General features: G+C 42.8%; 1 protein-coding gene across 3 annotated transcripts; it reads right to left on the reverse strand.

The window, feature by feature from the left end:
- Positions 1 to 1,195: 1,195 nt before the first annotated feature.
- LOC133903731 (disease resistance protein RGA5-like) lies at positions 1,196 to 8,746 on the reverse strand. 3 transcript variants are annotated; one of them, XM_062345174.1, is made up of 6 exons: positions 7,742 to 8,746; positions 3,323 to 5,401; positions 3,149 to 3,205; positions 3,033 to 3,058; positions 2,139 to 2,684; positions 1,196 to 1,662 (listed from the first exon to the last, which is right to left on the reverse strand). In XM_062345174.1, exons 1-2 carry the CDS (start codon positions 8,560 to 8,562, stop codon positions 3,367 to 3,369), a joined length of 2,856 nt encoding a protein of 951 aa, XP_062201158.1. In that variant the 5' UTR covers positions 8,563 to 8,746; the 3' UTR covers positions 1,196 to 1,662; positions 2,139 to 2,684; positions 3,033 to 3,058; positions 3,149 to 3,205; positions 3,323 to 3,366. The 3 variants fall into 3 exon arrangements, with proteins under 3 accessions (XP_062201158.1, XP_062201156.1, XP_062201157.1); XM_062345172.1 differs by having other exon boundaries at positions 3,149 to 3,208; positions 7,742 to 8,745; XM_062345173.1 differs by lacking the exon at positions 2,139 to 2,684 and having other exon boundaries at positions 3,149 to 3,208; positions 7,742 to 8,745.
- Positions 8,747 to 15,716: the final 6,970 nt, after the last annotated feature.

Raw genomic sequence — 15,716 nt, forward strand, 5'->3', positions numbered from 1 at the left:
AGATAAGGATACTATAGACAATTAACACCCAAAACCAACAATTCAATCACCTTATAATCCAGAGATCCAAACAGTTCCTAGTTTTTTACTAACCAACTTTTAAAAATCCATAAGCTATAAACCAACTTTCTTTAAGCTCTAGCTGATCTAAACTGGACCTTAAAAGGACATTTCTTTGCTATCTCCTCTTTATGATCACGCTCAGGTTTTCCTTGGTCACAGCGGTGGCCTTGATATCGAGGGCAATGAGCTCCCCCGTTTGGCATAATATAAATAACTAGGTGTCAACAGGGTTATATAGCGCGCCAACTGTCGTGCTATTTTCTAGTTTCATCCAGTGAGCTGCTAAGCAATGAAGCAAATGTTCAACATCAAAGAGGGAGATCATCAGATGCTTACCCACACGAGTTGGGTGGTAACTCACCAAAAAAACTGTAGGCTTGTGTTTGTTTGGGCTGCAGCTGGCTGAGAAACAGCTAGAGCTAGTAGCTGGTGGACAGTCGATTTTCCGTTTAACAAGGGCGCTTTTGGACGGTTGGTATCCCTGTGGTTGGAGGTGTATGACTGAAATGCCCCTGTATGCTGCAGATTTTGTTGAAGTACTGATTGTGCCAATTTAAGTGCAAATGACATGTTTAAGAGCTGCAAATGAATTTTTTAATAGATGATTTAGCACGAAATATCTGTTATTAATGGGATTTTACTGAAATTGCATGATTTGACCATATAAATTGCATATTTTGACTGGATTTTACAGATGGGACACTTCAACAAGGAAATATTATAATTTTTCGATCGAAATATTTTGATTGGATTTATACTTGTTTGTTCATGAGGCGTGATGCTTGTTCAGTCGATCGAAATTGTCTCCTAGTTAATTGTGATACCAATTTACAGTGCACATGGTACCCGATAAGCTGCTGGCTGCTTTGGCTCATCATAGTTTCGGATTCATTTGAGAATCTTCAAATTCTACTTACAACGAGCCATGTTGAATATGTCATGCTTTGATCTGTAGTGCATGTTTTGTTATCACAGTGACAAACCAGAATAGAAAAAGGGAAGACGTTGATTCGCCCTTCAGTTCCACGGCGTACCTGCCATAACAAGGGATTTACATCTCTTTTTTCACTATACATTATCATACTGAACACTAGAACACTAGTTCCGCATACAACAGGATACTAGTATAGTATGAAGAAAGTAGGATATTAAGATAAATGAAGACACCGTTTGTTTCGCTGCAATAAATTCCAGTGGAACAGGGACCACCTATGTACATTTATGTACAAATCAAACAGGACTAGAGCAACTAGGATATCACAACACCATAGCTCTAGGAATAACAAGCATCTAAAATTACTACAACTTCAGGATTGTTTCATTTTGAGAACTACAACTTCAGGATCCTTTCTGCTACACCTGATGTGTCTATGTTATGGGCAATCTGCCTGTCACAAGCCAATCGGTGCACGAGGTCTGTGCTCAATGGTCAACCAAGGCATACGAGTCTGTGAAACAGCCCTTACGAACCCAATGATAGCAGTCAAAGTGGGGGCACGCCGATGGTAACCTGTACCAAAAACAATTTTGTTCTTCATCGCGAGCTTCCTTATTGTCGGAAGATCCATCATACGCGCTGAAGGACTGTCTGGGACAATCCTGCACAACCAATCGTGTTGGTAAGTATGCTGTAACACAGTATCAGACTGATTTGGTGTCTGGGATAAACTGAATTCAGGCCATTTGCAAGCACCAAACATCCTGGATATGATTAATAGTTAAGTCCGAAATTTTTTACCAGTTCCAAGTTTAGTACGGTTGTGGTGCCTGTGGAATATAATTGTTTCGTATGAACAGGAAAAAATAGCTAAATGGATGAATGAATATTTGTGCACATGACGAGAGCAGGCAGAACAGCTAGATCCGGCTCCAGCTCCAGGCGCCCAAACCCTTACGGCGCTCCACAAAATTAACCCCTGGAACTCCTAGATCTGGCTCCAGGCGCCCCGATCTGGAGCATAAGCTGCCGCAACACACGATCTAAGCCTAAGACCCTCATATCTGAGCACCAGGATTAAATCTTCGACGCACCACCTCGTGCAAGAAAAAAAAGGCTTAGAAGGAGGAGGCAGTACCTTGTGCCGGTTGGAGGCGTCGCCGTGGGAGGGAGAAGATCGTCGCCGGGGAAGGAGGAGATCGGGCCTGGTTTGGTTCGCCGGGGAAGGAGTTCGCCGTCAGTTGGAGAGGTTTCCGGGGGAGGGGAAAGTCGCCGGGGGAGGGAGGAGATCGCCGGTGAAACTACCTCGCGCTCGCGCACCGCCTAATCTGTTCGAGGCTAAAGGCGGGGGGGGGGGGGGGGGGCTGAACGGATTTTTATTTATATTGTGGATGGTATTTTTCTGGTAAATTTGATCAACTTTAAGGGCAATGTGGGAACTAGAGGTCCAATAAGCCATGGGGTGCTGTGGGAAGCACCCAATGAGGAGCTTTTTCCCGGTAGTTCAATTTTTCACAAGTGCTTGTAACAAGAGCTTGTTAAAAAATAGGTCTTTGTTTGGACTTTGCTTCTAGGGACCATAAGCCGTCCAAGCTGTTGGAACAAGCCCAAACAAACACAGCATATGTGCATCTAATTGTCATTTCCACGTAGAACAAGCCATACTTGCAATATGTAAATGATTCTACATACAAACAAAGAATTCAAAGTTATCAAAAGTAGACCAAAATATTATCGACAATTACATGTTCGTTAAACAAACAAGTTCAATGATAATAAATTGTCAAAGTTTCAAACGAAGTAAATAGATCTCTTGGAAGATGCTACAAATCTCTGGCCCATAAACACGGAATAGGTTACAGAAAAACGAACGTGGACAATTGACTGATGCTGTAAACAGATTGGTGCTGGGGCAATAGAAACAGGGCAGAACGGTACAAACAATCCCAAGAATTATGCTGATGCAATCCAAGGAAGATTATGATTAGCTGGTGTTTTAATGCCAGAAATTGAATAAAATTCGGAAGCCTACCAATCCCAATCGTCCGTCAGGCTTAACTGCAAAAGGAGAAGCAAGGATAAGCCATCAAATTGAAGGAAAGAAAGAAGCAACTATACATGGGAATTCATAGGAGACGAATTTGTTACCTTTGCTCTCAAGCTTCACTACCATTGTCGCCTTCATCGTCGCCAGCCTGCAACTCGCTACTGATCGCCATGCATATCAGCAAGAGGAAAAGCAAGGATACATCAGAAAAAAAAAATAAAAAAAATAATCGAGCAAGTATACATGGAAATTCAATGGGGAGACGAAATTTTTACCTTTCCTGCTCCGGAGCCTCATGGTCACCTTTTTTTTTTTGGCCTCAACACAGGGTACAAGCTGTAGTATCCTCACGGTCACCTTTGTCCTCATCCTGTACCATAGAATTGGTCATTTCTCTTGACAGCACAAGAGTTGGATGGTTGGGATGGATCTCAATCACATCCCTGATCTTGGTCTCTACATCCTCCACCTCCCTGATCCGGGCGCCGTAACAGTTAATTTCAACAGTGACATGTTTAAGGGAAGTCAGGTTCTCCAAGCCAATATCAAATCCAACACCTTCTATCTTCCGTACCTCGAAGTATAACCGAAGCCTTTGAAGCCTTGGCATCACTCCTTGACCAAACACCAACCAACATCGTGAAATGTGCTTAAACTTAAACTCTACTAGAGAGCGGAAGGGCGCATCAATTCCAATCACCAGCCGTTCATCAGTGATACAATCCAGAGCTACTTGTAGTTTAAGTAAGCGTAGCACAGGCAAAGCTCCAAGCAGTTGAAGATCATCCTGTCTTAGTACATCCATCATGATGGATAAGCAGGAGAGTTCAGAGAGGGTGGAAAACCACCGTGGCAACCGAGACAAGGTAGCATCAAAGTTTTGTAGATGTGCAGGGCCCCTCCATTGATCTGACATGCAATCTAAATCTATGCATTGCCCACGGTCTTCCAGAAATAGAGTGCGAATGTTGTGTAGATTCGATAGGCTCTGGAGAAAAGTCTTCACATAACTCTCATTAATATCACCTAATCCGAATATTCTTAGCACCCTCAGTTCTGTAAGATTTCCTAGCTCAGCCAGAGTGTTTGGTGATTTACACACATCAAGCCATCCCAACTCTTGCAGGGATATTAAATTCCCAATCCCATCTGGCAATTTTACCCCTCTATCAATAATCAGAGTCTCAAGTTGTCTTAGCCGAGCAATACTTGTAGGCAATTTATTTACGTTTGTGGCCCACAAATCCAATGTCTTCAGAAGTTGTAGGTTTCCAATTTCTTCTAGAAACTCTGCTTCAAGCTCACCTCGTGAAGCAAAGGTGCGAAACATTGTTTTCCTACCTTGCAGTGCCAAATATCTCAAGTGGTGCAAACTCCCTAGATCCTTAGGATCAATACTCTTGCTGTGAATATATTTCAAATCCAAAACACGGAGAACTGAAAAGCTTGACAGAGGTGGAATCCATTGGAAGGCATCATCATTAAATGCAATGAGTGACCTCACATGGGACATGTTCACCTTTGCTGGCAGTATGACTTGCTCTTCCTTGCTATCTTCTTCATTGCTACCTTGCAGTGATAGTCGTCGAATCGAGCACTTTGGAGATATGAGCTGTGGGCCTTTTGATATGATGACAAAATTTTCTTGTGCTGAAAGGGAAATGATGAGATCAAGTATCATATCATGCACACGGCAAGCTGTTGCACTGCCATGTTCAACCTTGCCTACCGGCTGAATCATGCTTCTATTAACAAGCTCAGTGAGATATTTCTCTCCAATGTCATACAGATTCCTCCCCTTCTGTTCAATAATGAAACCTTCCGCTGCCCACATCCGTACCAACCTATCTCTTGGGATCTCAGAATCCTCAGGAAACATGCTCAGATACAGTAAGCAAGGCTTAAGATGGTAAGGTAGATCATTATAACTAAGAGATAATATCTCGCGCATGCTCTCCAGAGTCTTGTCTTTTTCAAGTCCAGAACCCATGGAATTGTATACGCGGTACCATTCATACTTTGCTTGGTTTGGTAAACTAGCCAACATACTAGCTATAGTAATAATAGCTAATGGTACCCCACCACACTTCTTCAAAATTTTCTTTGCTACCTCCTCCAGTTCAGAATGCATTCCCTCTACCTCATTAAATATCCTTTTACAAAGCAACCTCTTGGAGTCCGCATCAGAGAGAGGATCTAATTCATACTTAGCACCATTAACAGAACACAAATTTGCCACATCAACATTACGGGTTGTCACAATAACTTTGCTACCAAGATTGTTGTCAATCAGAGCACATTTGATCAATTTCCACTCTTTTTCATTCCATACGTCATCAATTACAATGAAATACCTATGGTTTTGCAAGAGCGTCAGATGCATGTTTGGTAAAAGTTAAAAAAATCCTACAATTATAATAGAGGTCTTCATCTAAAAAATTATAATAGAGCTACAATACAAACAGTAAAAAAAAGTTACTTGGCATGATAACATTATAGCATTAAAAATTTATGATTTATGATTGAACACGCTTAAACATCATTGATGTGAAGTTATGGAGTTAAATGGAGTGAAACCCATTTAAATGGAGTTAAATGGACGAATTTGATTGGTAATCGGGAGGAGCTTGTCAGGATGTGCCACACCAGACTGGACTGGACGCCACCTCTCCCTCATCGTCCTTATCATTACCAAAGCTAACCTTCTCCATCCTGGTGCTTGCAGATGGCTGCCACTGGCCATGCGCCCATGACTGCTCTGTTTTCCCTGGCAATAAGGCCTAACTTGGTGCACGATTAAGATCAGGGATCCAAGCACCAGATATGGTACTTGTATGTGGCTGCTATGTGTACGAGGTGCTGCTCCAGCATTTAAGATGATTAATAGTGTGCTTAGTATTAATCTCTGATTAATTAGTTAATCATAATATTTTCTTTAACTAACAAAACAAGGTTAAACTTCAATTAGTTTAACGAAATGTTAAACACAGAACTACCGCGCCACCATTGACAACATTTGCATCTACACCGACACTCTCCGACCTCACCGTCAACCCCTAATGTCATCACCGAACTCAGGTATCCATATTCGTGCTTCCGCTTTAAGTTGGTGTTTGATTTAGGGTTAATGATCTTGTTTAAGGCTTGCTTATGTTAAAAATTTAGGATTTAAGATTTAGCGCACTTAAACATCATTGATGTGAAGTTCTGGAGTTAAATGGAGTGTAACCCATTTAACTGGAGTTAAATGGATAAATTCGATTGGCAACCGGGAGGAGCTGCTCAAGACGCGGCGCACCGCACCACTCCACCTGTCCCTCATCTAAACATGGCCAAATGGGCCGTTCGTGCCGACCCGGCACGGGCCCGACTCGGCACGGCACGGCCCATCTACAGTAACGGGCCGTGCCGGGCCGGCCCGCGTGCCTTCCTCTCGGCCCACGGCACGGCCCGTCGGTGACCGTGCGGTGCCGGGCCGGCCCAGGCACGATTTCGGCCCGACGGCCCGATCGGCCCGACGGGCCGAAATAGATAAAAAAAATGAAAAAATACATAAAAAATATATAGAAAATAGATAAAATATAAAAAATAGATAAAAAATAGATAAAAAATAGATAAAAATAGATAAAAAAATATTTAAAAATAGCTTAAAAATTAAAAATATAAATAAAAAAAGAAAATAGTGCCGGGCCGGACCGTGCCGGGCCGTGCCCGTGCCGGCCCGACTTGACGGGGCCGTGCCGTGCCGGCCCGTCGTGCCGCGCGCTCGGCCCAGGCACGGCCCGTGGTGTCGTGCCGTGCCGGCCCGGCCCGTTGGTAATCGGGCCGTGCCGTGCCTGGGCCGTGCCTACAGTGCCGTGCCTCGGGCCGGCCCAGTAGGCACGGCCTATTTGGACGTCTTTACCCTCATCTTCCTTGTATGTGGCTGCTATGGATTCAAGCATCATATGGTACTTGTATGTGGCTGCTATGTGTACGAGGTGCTGCTCCAGCATTTAAGATGATTAAAACTATGCTTAGTATTAATATCTGATTAATTAGTTAATCATAATATTTTCTTTAACCAACAAAACAAGGTTAAACTCCTTTTGGGTTGGGTTAATTAGTTAATCATAATATTAGTTAGTCATTTGGAATAATGAAGGACACAAGGCTACTGTCATTTAACACTGTATTACGCTAGTTAATTAGGACAAGTAACTTTTGGGTTAAGTTAGCCATACTTCCTTGAAAAACAAAATCATATTAGGCATATAATAACATGCATGTACCTCTTATCGGTGTGGAGGATTGTATGATGTTTGATTTTGTAGTTTAGGATTGAAAATCGGATTTTCGTGACAGTTCGAGAGTGTAAATTAGGCCTCCCTTTATTTGAAGATGATCCTTGAGGGCGCGAGTGTTAGTTAGATCGATTGAATGTGGCTTCGGCTTGATATGAAGTTTAAACTGCAAATATTTACGTTTAACCAGCAAACAAAGTTAAACTTCAATTAACTAATTGAAAAAATGTCAAACACAGAACTACCGTGATGTGATGGAGTTACGATGGGAGGTCATTTGGTGTAATGAAGGACGCAAGGCTTCTGTCATTTAACACTGTATTACGCTAGTTAATTAGGACAACTAACTTTTGGGTTAGTTATACTTCCTTGAAAAACAAAATCATACTAGGTACATAATAACATGTATACCTCTTATCGTTGAGGAATTCCCTGATGCTCCATATAAGTTCCTCCGGTTCCTTTTCTCCAGCATTGGTGCACCTGTCTTTGCTAACTTGCCGCAGTATGCTGCTGAGAATCTGCTTCATGTTTGGCTTCAGCGACACCGAGACGAAAGCTCGACAATCAAATTGGCCCCTAAGCCTTTCATACACCAATTTGGCAATGGTCGTTTTACCCAGGCCTCCAACTCCAACAATTGAGACAACCATTAGCTTCTGTTTTTGCACATCTGTCCCTTGGGTTAGCAAGTTGGAGATCTTCTCTGCAGGGCCATCTGTGCCAACAAGCTTCGCTGCTTCTTCAAAGAGAGCTGGCACGCGAGGATCGATGACCATCGTGTCAGGCTGCGCTGCAATATCTTCAAACTTGTACCTTTCTCGCCTAGCGGCAACATCATTGATTCGGCTCTTGATGTCTTTGATGTCATTGGCGATATGATGGCGAGTTTTGGCCTTTGTCAACAAGCCAATGGTCCTATCGAAGAACCTTCTGAAGCTATGCGGCTTGGCACCCACAGGAGCATCATCGATGCGCACCATGAAAATGTCAACGCTGTCCTCGATGTCATAGGACAGCTCCTTCAGGTTCCTCGCCCAGATCTTGACATCATCGTCAATCTGATGAGCCGGCAGCTTGGACACCTTCTTGAGGGCAACCTGCATGCTCTCCATTTCGGCTTGCAGGAACTTGATCTCCCCCCTGACGCCCTTCTGCAGCTTGTATTCATCGGTGAGGAGGGTGTCCAGCTTGGGGAGGAGGCTGCCCAGCGCCGCCGTCGCGAGCTCCATGCATGCCTTGCTCGATCTCTCTGGCTGGTGGCTACCTAGCTAGATTGGGAATGGGATGGTGTTGCTCTATCGGGGGCTATGGAGAAGATGGGCGCCCCATGGACCTCTGAGATGATATCGAAGTCTAGTCTAAGAAATAAGACAGTTTCAGACAAGCACCTCCATCCACCGCTGAAATTAAACAATACTTTTTTGGAGACAAGACAGGGCACCCCACCCACTGCTCAAACGCATAAAACGGACACGGATGCTCTGCAGTTGCAACTACAGAGCACTACAGTGGAGTGCATTAGGAGCACTTCACAGCTATTGATTTGGAGTGGATTAATTGGATCAACTGCTACAGTAATGATACAGTACCTTGTGCTACCGTACAGATCCGTGCCACAGTAGGATCAATCACTGGTCCTGCAGTAATCCTTAGTGAACAGTGATTAATTAATGCAGAGGACTGTAGCAGCAGACTCATATTACTGTATGCACAATAATCCTCTGCATTAATCGCAGAGGATCCGTGTCCGCATAAAACTAGACAATAATTTTTGGAGATGAGATGGACGTCCCACCTACCGCTGAAAGACCACAAAATTAGACAATAGTTTTTGGAGAATACGGGCTCCCCATCCACCGCTGAAATAGTAAAGAAAGGGCAGAGGACGTGGGTGAATACAACCTCATCTTTTGCAGATCATGTAGTCCATACAAGGGACAAAGATCGTGACGAGCAACTGGCTAGCACATGCATGCAACTGCGAAGCAGCTGCACCAAACGGCCTCGTGTTCAGTCCTTTTCCCATTGCCGGCCGCACCTGCCCCTGATAACACCTCCATCCTTTGTTTAAATAACACTGACACATAGCTTAATTAATCTCCATCCAAATCACTTTCCTTGTTTGATTCCATCTCCTTCTCTCTCATCTATTATTGCCTGCCCTTGTCTTCCCAATAAGCTTATCTCAAGGACACAGCAACTTCCCACGCCACTGCACACGCACAATAAAACAACACAAGCACGGAGCCATGCATGTCGTGATAAGCAGGGATAATCACATGGACTCATTGATTATAATATATCACAAAATATTACATATATAGCCCACCAAGGCTAATGTAAATATACCACTAAAGTGAACATGTAATTAAAATATGAATCCATAATATGCATATGTGTGGTAACTAAGGAGGAATAATCACACTGACTGAAGTGATTATAATATATCACAAAATGTTACATATATAGTCCACCACGACTAATGTAAATGTACGACTAATATGAACATACGATTAAAATATAAATCCATAATATGAATGTGTGTGGTAACTTAAAAGGTAGTGTAAGAACCACCCCTACCTAATAGTTCGAACATTGCCAACACAGACATCCAAGTTAGATCTGAATTCAGTAATGGTACAAGTAGGTAGTTCTTTGGTGAAAATGATAGCGTGCTACGACATAGTCTGAACATGAAGTACCCAGGGAAACACACTTCCGAACGAAAAGGTTGATCAATCTCGGCCTATTTGGTGAATCATGTGGTGATTCTTGGACATGAAACAACCATCAGAAGAGTTGCACTTATAATTATAGGGATATTAGTGTGCCAATCCCTGGACATGAAACATTAGAATCAAGGTGGTTAAGAGCCCGGTTGAGGCCTTTTATAGCAGCTAGAAGAGTAGGCCGCCTACTAGAAGATATAGGCCGGCTAGTGTCAGTTCTTGTGAGACAAAATATGCCCACGTGGCATGTTGAAATACAGCCCAGCTGGTTTGCCAAGTTTGACTGGCCTATTGGATTTTAGCCCACAGAGAATGGGCCTATCGAGCCGGACAGCTTGCTGGATTGAGGCATGCCAGTCCTAAAAGTAGGCCGGCTGGGCTGGACTTCTTGTGCCAAATGTGCCAACTGTAGCCTTCTTGAAGGTAGATCGGCCGGGCATGAAAGTCGGCCGGTCGGGATGCCTTGATTCTTGCCTCAAAGAAGCATGCGTTCTTGTACCAAGACCGAGACCGAGCTTTCTAAAAAAAAGACCGAGACCGACCAGGACCTTTTTTACTTTTATATTTTGAAAATCAAAATATTGTAAAAATAGGCGTTCTGCAATTTTTTATTTCTGAAATATAAAATTCAAATTTCGATTGGCCGGTGGGTTGAGGTACCTAGTCGGGTTGAGTCCTCTACCAGTCGGTGGACTTCGGATGGTGTGATGTCCTTGAGGGCTTAGCTAGACGGGCCGATCTAGAAAATTTGTTGTTCCATCGTGGATTTCTATGGCCAAACGGTTAAAAACCCGCGACCGAATGTGATGTTTTAGGTGCAAGAAAGTATTTAGTGTCGGTTTGGATGATATATGTTTTGTTGAAATTAAGCTAGTTGTTGATAACTTGTTAGTGTTGTCGTATCATCATATTTAGTTAAGGGTTCGGATGATGTTAATTTATAAGTTCTCTTGTTTTTGTTAAAAATGAATGCCTAATCAACTGTAGCTAAATAGTTTATTAAATTACTTTACTTGTTCATATTATTTCAATCTCACACTTGCTATCTTTCCAAGTACGCTTTGAGGTGATGATGAGCATACGGGATGGGTAGCAGCACGTATGTTGCACGTTCACCTCCATCTTTTGATTAGCTATGCTGTGGTTTGAGATTAACAAACTTTATTCGTTTATGTTGTATGAGTGTTTTGTGTGGTGATCATGTATGTTGGAGACATGTCCTCTTTTGCTAGGATGCTTGATATATTGTTAGGGTGATATTCTATCTATCCATCTATCTATGGTGATGTGTCACTTAAACCTCAAAATATAGAGGGCGTGCTGCCGATTTTTTTAAGGTTTCGACATGATTGTAGGTTAGTTTTGTAGCACTTTGGGCTTGTGGTGGTCCTCTGGATGTTATATGAATGGAAGAGACTGTACCAAGTTCTTAATGGTCAAGATTGCACACAAAAAGGGTCAAAGTAACGCCCAACAAGTTAGGAGCAAGCAGGGGGCTGATGTAGCCACGTAATTATAGGCAATGAGAGTATGATAGGTGAGTCCAAAAACCTTGTAGTGAGGTGGATAGGCTGGCTTGGCTCGGCTCATGCCAACTCGTTGAAATATTGGGATACCTTGGCTCGATAAGCAAACAAGCTAAAAATCAGGCTTGGTTTGGCTCAACTTAAAAACTTGAGCTAGCTTATTAGGCTCACGAGTTTAAACAACTCAAACATTGCAGTTTCGAACTAACATAAATATTACAGGTTCTAAAATAGCTCAAATATTTAATAAAACCTTTAGAAAATAGTTCAAATATATTCCAAGTTCATGATAAGTTCCAAATAAAGGCATTAGTGCACTACATTTCCACCAGCAGGGCATAATATATTAATATCATGAAATCTAGATACAAAACAAATAGCCATATGGATAATTAAGCGTTTGTTGAACTTTCTCTCCCTACAAAAAGTTAATGGGTTAGTTTAGTACATGCATTGGACTTGGAACATTACAAATATAGATAAACAAATATATGTAATTGTGCTAAACCCTAGATTGGGATTGGGGGAACAATAGGACTGTTCGTTCAATTAAATTGGTTAATTCAGTTTGATGTATATGGTATTTCGGTATAATATGGTATTTTATAAAATATGACTCGGGAACGGTTAATACTACTTCATTTCGGTTCGGTGTCGGTTAATACCATTCCTACTAAAGTTGATGTAAATTGAGAAAATATAACACAACAACGAGAAGCATATAGCCTTGCTATTGAATGTTGGATATTATGGCTTGCCAACGAGTAGCACTGCAGCAGCAGTGCAGTGCCTCAGTTTGCTAGGAGTCGGCCATGCTGGCCAACGACCCAATAGTCAATTTGGCTGAACCCAAATATCCAACACAAATTAGTTTATTCGGTTATATCGGTTTTCAATCGGCTAATGCCGAAAAAACCGAATATGGAAAAACCATTACTCCTATTACCCGAACCGAAAACCAGTCAAACCGAGTTGATCGGTTCGGTCCAAATGTGCACAGTCCTAGGGGACAAACAATACTAGTGCAGATGTGCATTGGCTATTGGACCGTCTTTTGCACTCCTTCTTGGCTTGTTCGGCTCATGAGTAGCCGGCGAGCCAACTCGACTCAGCTCGTTAAACAAATAAACTAAAAACTTGGCTTGGCTCCAGCCATTAATGAACTGAGTCGAGTCGAGTCGACCTGAGCCGAGTTCCAATCAAGCCGAGCCAGCTCGCAAGCTTCGAGATTTTAGTTCAACCCTAGCCATGGACAAGGGGCTAAGGACATCAACTTGCCATCAGGAAGGTGGGGCATGCTTTTAGGGGCGTGTATTCCAAAAACCTCTGGCCACTTAACCAACCATGCCTTACTAAGTCCCTAGCAACAGTGGCAACAACTTATGTACCAACCCCAGTGCCCAAGGCCACAGCAAATCTGAAAACTCATGCCATTAGGTACATGGAACCCAATAGAATATTTGCTATTGCTTGAGGTAAGTCTTCATTTCACCTAGTTGCAACAGGATTTGGATCCCCTGATTTCATGAAATACTGTAGCAATTCCACTTCACGGAAATCTGACAAGTGCGAAGTCAGGGTGTACAGTGGATATGTGAGGGTGCTACAATGTGGATATGTGAGGGTTCACGAGTACAGGGCTCGTGGGATGTGTTGGGTTTCTTATCAACCTGTATGTGGCGCAGCCGCTGGGTCGACGTTCCCACTGCCGTCCTTGCCTAATAGTCAATTGGGCTTAGCACTCAGGACTCAGCATTCTATGGGGCTTAGCACTCTGGACTCAGCACGACAGCCCAAGTATCCAACACAAATTAGTTTATTCAGTTATATCGATTTTCAATTGGCTAATGCCAAAAAACTGAATATGGAAAAACCATTATTCCTATTACCCGAACTGAAAACCGGTCAAACCGAGTTGACAGGTTCAGTTTGGTTCGGTCCAAATGTGCACAGTCCTAGGGAACAAACAATACTAGTGCAGATGTGCGATGGCTGTTTTTTTTTTTGCGCTGTTGGACTGTCTTTTGCACTCCTTCTTGGCTTGTTTGACTCATGAGTAGCCGGCGAGCCAACTCAACTCGACTTGTTAAACAAATGAACTAAAAACTTGGCTCAGCTCGAGTCATTAATGAACTGAGTCGAGTCGAGCTGAGCTGAGCTCCAATCAAGCCAAGCAAGCTCGCAAGCTTCGAGATTTTAGTCCACCCCTAGCCATGGACAAGGGGCCAAGGACATCAACTTGCCACCAGGAAGGTGGGGCATGCTTTTAAGGGCATGCATTTCAAAAACCTCCAGCCACTTAACCAACCATGCCTTACTGAGTCCCCAGCAATAGTAGCAATAACTTATGTACCAACCCCAGCGCCCAAGGTCACAACAAATATGATAAGTCATGCCATGAGATACATGGAACCCAATAGGATATTTGCTATTGCTTGAGGTAAATCTTCATTTCACCTAGTTGCAACAGGATTTGGATCTCCTGATTTCACAAAGTACTGTAGCAATTTCACTTCACGGAAATCTAACAAGTGCAAAGTCAGGGTGAACTGTGGATATGTGAGGGTGCTACAGTAATATGCAGCCGAGTGATAGGGTGAACTGTAGCACCAAATCTTGTACATCTACTTACGATTGAATGGCTCACAGTGGAATAAAGTCACTTCTCCAGCTGAAGTCAGAGGATCCCAATTTGTTGCAACGACACACAAGCAAGTAGGGATGGTGAGGAGTTCGGTCAGTATTTTTAAGGTAGTTAGCCGGGAGCTACCAACTGCGGGCTTATAGGAGTGTGTGAGCGGCATTGCTAACCACTAACAGCAAGTTATATGGAGACCACCTGGATACAAACCCCCACCACATTATGTGGACAAACAAACCTCCATCCATCCCTAATGATTGTTGTAGCAACAACTTTGAAAAGCAACCCGGAGCACCCAAGGCCACCTTTATCCTTGCTAGTGCAAAAAGCCCCCTCACTAACTCCTCAAATGACTAACCAAATTGAAGTAGTCTAAGCATAGAACAAGCCCACAATGTTTGGTGATGATCCAGCTACGTTTGAGCTTGAGCCTCCGACTATTAGCTTGAATATGGTCGGCCACGTGCCACCAATTTGGAGAGACTTTCTCTTCTTCTTCTTTCTCTCTTCTATGAGGTTACTTCTTGCATTGTTTCAACCCCACAGGTCTCAACGGACGCTAAGGCAAAATGGAACTATTTTTCTTGTTGCTACTCCCTCTCTACGAGCAATGACAATCATTGATTCAAGAATCAAATCAATGGTTCACGAGTACAGGGCTCATGGGCTGTGTTGGGTTTCTTATCAACTTGTATGTGGCGTGGCCACTGGGCCAACGTCCCCACTGCTGTCCTTGCCTACCTCCAACACGCCGTTGCCGCTCAAACCTCGTGCGGGCAATATGTTAGTTGTGTTACTTCTGCTTGGAATTTGCAGTAATCTATTATAAGGTCTTTTTGTTGTAAACCATTTGCGTATTCTTGTCTAAGATTTACACTTTTACACTGTAGAACTTCAACTATGCTTGTGACTAGTGTCTGAAGAAATAAACTGAACACCTGCAGCATTTCTGCTAGGTTTCTGATTGAGATCTTTGATGGCTTTCAATGGCTATATTAGCTCGAGCATTTTGTTACCAGCTTGTGTTCAAATGATTTCTGAGGACTGAAAGGTGAACAAGACTAAGGATTTACCATTTCATGTGTAATTCCCCACTGGAAATAATACTTGTTGTTTTTCAATTCTCACCTGAATAGTTAAGCACTTTATTTCTTTTTCTGAACCGACATCACTGATTAATCACCTGTTAGGTGTTGCTACTGAGGAATAAGATATGCTATTTGTGCATTTCAGATACAGCTAAACACAGATCACATCCTGTTATAGCGTGCTACCAATGTTATAGCTTGCTACCAATTGTGTACAGAATTGCAGAAATCACATGCCTCATTTCAGAAATTTTAAAAAAGACAAATCAAAGAAAGATGAACAGTGATGTTTCTATCTATACTAGATATCTGCAGAATTGTTTTTGACACCTCAAGCAACATCTTGTGCAGAAGTAGATGACTGTTTTTCACTACTACAAAAACTATTTTTAGAGGCGG

The sequence above is a fragment of the Phragmites australis genome, chromosome 21 (assembly GCF_958298935.1).
Source record: "Phragmites australis chromosome 21, lpPhrAust1.1, whole genome shotgun sequence".
NCBI lineage: Eukaryota > Viridiplantae > Streptophyta > Magnoliopsida > Poales > Poaceae > Phragmites > Phragmites australis.

Bases quoted from the DNA above. Each gene is read 5' to 3' on its own strand.
- LOC133903731 (XM_062345174.1), bottom strand. From the start codon at position 8,562: ATGGAGCTCGCGACGGCGGCGCTGGGCAGCCTCCTCCCCAAGCTGGAC. The intron at 5,402-7,741 runs GTATACATGTTA...GCAAAACCATAG, and splicing joins GAATTCCTCAACGATAAGAG to GTATTTCATTGTAATTGATG.